General features: G+C 33.6%; 1 protein-coding gene across 4 annotated transcripts in view; it reads left to right on the forward strand.

Moving 5' to 3' along the window:
* The window catches only part of LOC119633012 (calcium/calmodulin-dependent 3',5'-cyclic nucleotide phosphodiesterase 1), a 170,959-nt gene extending 163,639 nt beyond the window's left edge, over nt 1-7,320 (forward strand). For all 4 annotated transcript variants that reach the window (XM_038026200.1, XM_038026201.1, XM_038026198.1 and 1 more), the window contains 3 exons: nt 4,300-4,549; nt 4,648-5,665; nt 7,150-7,320. In XM_038026200.1, coding sequence (XP_037882128.1) covers nt 4,300-4,549; nt 4,648-5,665; nt 7,150-7,238 — 1,357 coding nt within the window. In that variant the 3' untranslated portion in view covers nt 7,239-7,320. The remainder of the gene's footprint in view (nt 1-4,299; nt 4,550-4,647; nt 5,666-7,149) is intronic.
* The last annotated feature ends 602 nt before the right edge of the window (nt 7,321-7,922 follow it).

Genomic DNA, 7,922 nt, shown 5'->3' on the forward strand with positions numbered 1-7,922 from the left:
TATATATATATATATATATGTGGCATTCAAGGAATGCCACTTATATGTGCGGCCACGATGTTGGTCAGAAAGGAGTATAGGTAGATAGCGGTGGAAGGAAGAAGTAAGCGTAGGAGAGGAAAGTTTAAAAGTATTCCTAAGGTAACGTAACTTAGAAAGGTTTTTCTAAGATCAAAAGCTAAGCTTGTCTCGACAACTATCTAAATCGTATTTGACAACCCTGCGTTAATAGTGGACTAGTCTTCTATATACGTAAAGCGATGACATTGACTTTATATCCCCCGTAAGAAGACCAACATTTTTCCTTTTTTTACCTAAATATTTTAAAGACTTTCAGCAAATATCTTAAAAATATCTTAATTGAGTTTTACAAGCAATCGATGTTTATTTATAGAATTTTTATATAAATACTTGCGTATTTCTCTCTTTGTATATACATATACTTGAATAAACCTTTCATTCATATAACGAAAATTAATAACTTTTTATATTAGTTTCGTTGAGTGATTATATAATAAATAGTACTTTGACACTTATTTAATAACGCGTGCGTCTGTCTGTGTTAAAAGGCAAAAGGACCAAACTGAAAGGCACTTAACTTAATTATCTAACCATTAAAAGCCATCATTATTGTTGCTACTATTTTCAGTTGAACGCTAAGCGGCTACAAAATAACATCAACAAAAAAAATTCACGCAAGAACGATAAGCTAAAGGAGTTGTTTTTTGCATTCACTCATTAACTGAAGTATTTGCAAATAAAGCTAAATTTAAATACACTTTAGAATTAAAAATGCCAGCATTATTAAGTGGTGGTTGTAACGGGCTTTCAAATGCTTAAGAATATAAGTAGCACCCAATAAAATAGTGCTGCAACCATTCTTCGTCTTAATGTACAGCAAAAAACAAAATAAATATGAAAAGTATATATGCGTATGTGCGTAAGTGTAAGGGTCATGAGTAACTCGAGACGTGATAATAAAGAACATTTAATAACCATTGAATTTATTCAATTAATTTTAAAATATCGACAGAGATTGTTGCAAGACGAGCGAAAAAGGTGTGCTTTCTTTCTGAAGAGAAAAACATCAATATTTTAATTCATTTCAATTTTAATGATAATTAAAAAGATGAAAAAGGCGTGGCTCCCACGCGTCTTAGAAGTGAAACCCCATACATTTATTGTTAATAAAATAATTATATGTGCGTGCGTGCACTTAAATGAATTGTAAAAAAAAAGCAAAAACTCTGTTTTGGCCATTGTGGCGTATGAATGTTGCCTAAAGAAAACATCTAATATCATTACACATCCTATAAACGAAAACCTTGCCTTAATAGTATGCTATACAAAATTACTATTATTACTCATACGGCCCGAAAATTAATATTAAACCAAAAAAGATCCGCTGTGGACGTAGTGGTGCGCTTAATATGTGTGTTACTTATTTACTTCACTAAGAGAAGAAAAGAAGTTTCACTTTAATCATAGTAAAAAAAATAAAAGCTTTAAAAAATTGTTTCCCAACAGTACCCAAGAAAAAAAGAGAAAATTATTCTTGAATTTTTTGCAGTATAATCAACATGTTGTCTGTCTGTAGCTTGAGAGTACTGATTAGAAGTATACGAAGTTTTCTTTTGTTTGAAAAATGAATATTTTTTGAAAGTTCACTAAACTATTTAACTAATTTTTGCAACTTTTATGTTATTATGATAGAAGCCCTTATAGGATTTAATACTTTTAAGCATTAAGGGGGTATAAAACCAAGCAAGCCAAAGCAAAAACCTAAAATAATTTTCTTTAAAAATTAGACCAAAAAAATATTTTTATTTTATATTACAATTAACTTATATTAAACGAAACGTTCCAAGGAAATAACAAAATATGCCTTTTTTTATGAAATTGTACATGGTATTGACAGTGATGCAATAATCTTTGTTAACATTTGTTTACGTATATGCTTTAACTAGTTAACTGTGTATGACGAATATATATACCATGATCCGTCCGTCGGTCCTTGTTGGATTTATTCATAAACTTTTGGCATTACGAATGCGTGTTTGACAGTATAATGAATTTTAGAAAATATTTTTGCCATTTTGTCAAGTCGTTTCATTACAACCCAACTTCATATTCTATACACTTTGCGGTACGAGTATATCGTTAAAGGCAGTTTTATCTGATTAATAACTTTCATCATCTAAGAAACGCTGCTGAAATGTTTCTTTGCGACTTATTTTGAACTGAGTGGCATCGGCTTCCAATTGTGAAAACACATTGAGTACTTTCACTACTGTGTGTGTAAGGGTGGTATGGTACTATGGAGCTACAAAGAACGAAGGAGCTGAAAAATAGAGCGCTTACGTTATGACAGCGGTGACTTATTGAGAGCTATAGGAAGACTCCGAAATTTTGAAATAAAATTTTAAATCATTATTAAAAGCCGTTCGATCTTTCTTTTGGGTTCAAAGACGAACGCTCTTACAAATGGAAGGGCTGGAACCATTTCTGCGAACTCTTTACATAAAACGCTCTGTTTTAGAAAAGCTCGTTTTAGTTGATCATAGAAGGTAATTAAACAATGTCAACAGTTTCGGTAGCTGGCTGATAAGCCATTGCCCTAAGATTACTAGCAAGAACGCAACCGTCCACACTTACACTTACTGTGAAAAGATTGATTGCTCTGTCGACCTATCGATCGTACTTCTCTAAATTATTGTCGCAAGAAGTCATCCTTTTTGACAGCTTGCCTTAATCACTTGCGCAATATTTTTTGGAGTATCACAGGACGGCACGTAATTGCTTGAAAAATACGCGATATTATAATCGATTGGTTGATCTTTTAGCGGGAGTAGTCAAGAAATGGCTTCAAACTCATTGCAGGTGAAAAGAAAAATTAAATCTTGTCCTTAAATGACGAAGCGAAAACAAGTAGTTTGTGTTATGCTGATTTATAATGAATTTATTAAATTGCCTTTCTATTAATCTAAAAATATACGAGTGTTTGTAGATAGGCTTATTTTGTATGACACTATGGTTTTATATGATAGACTTACATACATACATGATGTTATGCGTGTGTGAAAGCTTTTGAGAATCATTTGATTAAAATTTTGAGAACGATCTAGAATTAATTGCGAGCTTAAGTGCTTGTTGTAATATATTTTGATTGAATATTTATTTTTTATAGGAGGATATATTTGTTGTGTTGTTGTTGTTTTTGTTGTTGCATTTACTTACATAATAGCAACATATAAAAGTGAATCAATATGGAAAAATTATTAGTTGATGTAACATTTAACGGTTGCTATTGTTGTTATTGTTGTTCTTGCTGTTATATAAAAAAATCATGCCTGTGTGATTTAGCATAGTTTGATATATAAATATTTTTATAAAAGGAAATCAACTTGGATCCATATAGAAAGAGGCCTACGTTAAAAGGAGATAAATTTAACGCAGCCTCAGTTCACTGATTGTTGCATTAAATCTGATAACATCCATTATTTGTAATGCTTGATATTTTTCGAAGAATAATTCATCCGCATTATACAATTACCAACCTATATCCGATACCGCACGATTAGAATGTTTAAAAAGTAGTTATTATATGCAAAAGCTGTACAGCATTAACACACTTGCGATCTCCCAATACTCACTCACACCGATTACAGCCACAATGTGTGAAGCAACAAACTAAATAAATATTTCACTTTAGCTAGCACTGGGATTAAAAACATAACATGTACACTGCAATTAAATTAAATACCCACACAAACATGTGCACCTATATTAAAAGATTCACAGAATTATTTTACTCATGACACGCCGCTACCCGCCCGCGTACATATAATTAAGTCATAATAAAATTTTAATATACAAGTACACTACACTTTGACGCCAGCAACAACAAAGTTATATTTTAATTCGTTTTTTCTTTCGTTCTTTCACATATTTTTATTTAAGCTTATCTTCTCTTTCGTTTATTTAGTTTTCAAGCACTTTAACGCTTTGAGCTCAATTCCAGTGATTTAGTTTAATATTATTGTATTATTTAAGGTCTGCAGTTTTTTGTAGTGCAATTCCGAAAAACAAACAAACAAACAAAACAAAAAAAGGAAAAAAAAAATATTTTTTGTTTTTTCTTTTCAACTTATTTTCAGTTCTCCTGAGTTTTTCTCACGTTTCCTGTTTTAAGTGAATTTTTAAGAAACTTCGGTAAACGGTTGCTTTATAAAATACTAACAATGTAACGGTTTTTCTTTTCTCTTTGCGTTAAACAATTTCGTTCAACATTTGCATTAGACGTCTTGCCGATGAGGACGATGAATTATCTGAGGTTCAGCCAGACGCTGTACCGGCCGAAGTTCGTGAATGGCTGGCTTCCACGTTTACACGACAAATGGCCACTTCGCGACGCAAGAACGACGATAAACCGAAGTTTCGTACAGTGGCTCATGCCATACGTGCCGGAATCTTTGTGGATCGCATGTATAGACGGGTGAATACCACCACACTGCTACAATTTCCAGAGGATGTGGTTAAAACGCTTAAGGTAGGTTATTCTTTCTGTCCTCCCATTTCTCTTTCTCTCTCTCTCTCTCTCTCTTTCTTTCTCCCTCTTGACCATTGGCTTTATATTTACCATTTTAGAATCTCGATGATTGGTCATTTGATATTTTCCATTTGGCTGAAGCAACTAATGGTCAACCGATTAAGTATTTGGCTTATGATTTGTTCAGCCGTTATGGACTTATACCTAAATTTAAAATACCACCAGCTACATTGGAAACGTTTCTGCATCGGGTCGAGGAAGGCTATTGTCGTTATCGTAATCCATATCACAACAACTTGCATGCGGCCGATGTTACCCAAACTACGCATCATATGCTATGCCAGACGGGTCTAATGAATTGGTTAACTGACTTGGAAATTTTTGCTACAATACTCGCTGCCATAATTCATGATTTCGAACACACGGGCACCACCAATAATTTTCATGTCATGTCGGGCTCCGAAACGGCTTTACTATACAATGATCGGGCCGTTTTAGAGAATCATCATATTAGCGCTGCATTTCGTTTGCTCAAAAATGAAGACTGTAACATTTTGTCTCGCTTATCGCGCGAAGAATACCGTGAAATGCGCTCTCTCATCATTGAAATGGTTCTGGCAACTGATATGAGTTGTCATTTTCAGCAGCTGAAAAATATGCGTAATTTGTTGACCCTAAACGAGGCTACTGTCGATAAGCCGAAAGCATTGTCTTTAGTATTGCATTGTTGTGACATTTCTCATCCCGCCAAACGTTGGAATCTTCATCATCGCTGGACGATGTTATTGTTGGAAGAATTCTTTCGTCAGGGTGATCTAGAACGCGAATTAGGTTTGCCATTTAGTCCACTATGTGATCGCAACAATACATTGGTCGCTGAGTCACAAATTGGTTTCATCGATTTTATTGTCGATCCCAGTATGACAATTATGTCGGATATGTTGGAGCACATTTTATCTACGATAAATGTAAGTCCAGTCGAAGAGCCAAGCACGGATACCGATCCGTTATCCGCTTTTTCCAAACGGCACTCCGCACGAAGGCACAAAATACTCAAACCATGGGCCATTTGGTTAGCAGAAAATAAAAAAATTTGGAAAGAACAAGCTATTAAAGGTAATGAAAATCATTAAGCGTCAAAAACACTTCATATTAAAAGACATTGCTGATAAAGTAGAGTGTGCCTATCTTATTTTAAAATCGCTTTTTTATAAGTTGTTACCAATTGTTCCTCGCCAATCATTTATAAAATATTTTTCGCATATTCATTAATTGCCTTTCAAAGCAAGGATATCGGGGAACCGATCGCTAATTTTGATATTTCGTATTTGACATGCAGATTAGAAGATGGACGAAATATATTTTTGATCAACGAGGAATTCGGAAGCATCTTGACTGCGCATATCTACCTGTCCGCTGCCGTCCTTCCGAAGCATAATTTCCAAGATGCAGATCTAAATTGAAAGAAAAGCAGAAACAATGTTTAGATCTGAAGTTTTAGTCAATTATTTATTTCGAAAAGTTCGGTAACAAAATCATTATCGGAACGGATAAACGGACATATCGGCATTTCACTTATTATTACCAAGCTGCGTAGAGGTTGCTCTCAAGATAAAATTACATAAAGATGACGTTTTCATCAAGCAAAGTTCTCACGGAACTTCGTTTTCAATAGCTCACCATTTTATTGAAACGACGAAAATTCCAAATTTCCCTGCAAAGCTCCTGAAAAGTTGATTGCAGAGATGCTCAATGCGTTCATGTGTGGTGTCTTCCAATAGAAGCATGAATAGTTCGCCTCCAAGGCGAACGGAAAATGCGAACAGAAAGGTTGTGTGTTTGTTGACAATTTTCCAATTTTTAATTACAACAAGCTTTATTAACGGGCAATGATGGACTGTTCATGCATGTTGAGGCAAAATAGAGAGAACTATAACTAACTTAAGACTAACTTAACAGTGATTGAAAACGTAACGCTAACATTGTGTTTAGATGGGCAAGCACAGCCCAAACTGCGCATAGGAAAGTGGTATACAAGCAATATTATAATAATAAAAATAATAATAAAAACGGCTGGGAGAATGGGTTAGACATAACTTCAAAAGAGATTTAAGAAAATTGGAACTTTTTATTTCAATTCAGAATCATCTTTGAGAGTACGTTGTACACAAGAAAATAAGACAAGCAGGAGGATAGATGAATAGAGAAACTTAGCTGGATTCAGAATCATAAAATCGGTATAATAAAAGGCGGATCTATCGCAAATTCTTCTGGGTGTTGCATACATCGGCACATATTTAATATACCCTTATACGACAATTAGTGTGGAATATAAAAATAGATGACATGTGTGTAAGATTTTATGTTTGCAGATGGTTCGCCTAGATATTATGACTGAGAGTTACATTCTGGCATGATTCGTTATAAAAAAGTTGGTAACATTACACCTAAATCAAACCTCCCTTATGAAGAATTGATTTATAGAAAACAGAATGTCTTAACCTTTCACATTATTTCACATTATTTATTGGCCAAAATTGCAAGAAAAAGATAAAAATCATAAATTTTTTCTTTTATTTTCTATTTCATTTAACAAACAGATGCTGCGGCCAGACTAACGGATAAAATCGAAAAAGTTGAAACCGTAGAGAGTGAGAATGCAGAAGATACGGGAAAGGCGGAGCAGTAAATAGCAGCATAAACATTTCTTGATTACATTGTAAGTGAAAATAGCAGCAAATTATAAATTAAAAAAAAAAAAAAAAAAAAAACACAAAAAAACCCTACCAGAGGCCTATTAAAAGAGAAATCTAAATAAAAAGAATTATAAATAAAAGTTATTTCATAATGAATTGCTGATCGATCACTCAAAGGCGAAGGTAGGCTATTGTTAATCTGTAAAACATTCTACATACACACTCATCAGTTAAATATACTTCGCAGAATTTTGTAAATACCTATCATGCGGACATGTCTGAAACATGTTAATAAATTTATATATATGTGTATGTAAATGTGTTTTAATTCTCATATCATACAGCATTAAGAATGACATAAGTATATACTACATAGCAATCTCTTCTCTTTTTCTTCTTTCTCACTCTCTCTCTCTCTCTCTCTCTCTCTCTCTCTCTCTCGGTCTCTCTTTCTCTTTTTTCTCCTCACTCTTCCTCTTTCCATGTGTTGGAAGCTTTCCATTTATATGTATATATATGTGATCGTCGTAGTCAAGTATGTGTGTCATGTGTAGAACCCATTAAAAATAGAGAAAGTATTGAGCGTCTCAGCCACTTTTGGCGTTTGAATAATATACTACTTGTTACAAATTGATGGAAAAATACTCAACTCAAACGAATACAAAACGGGACAAAAT

This window comes from Glossina fuscipes, unplaced genomic scaffold (assembly GCF_014805625.2).
Source record: "Glossina fuscipes isolate IAEA_lab_2018 unplaced genomic scaffold, Yale_Gfus_2 2, whole genome shotgun sequence".
Classification (NCBI taxonomy): domain Eukaryota; kingdom Metazoa; phylum Arthropoda; class Insecta; order Diptera; family Glossinidae; genus Glossina; species Glossina fuscipes.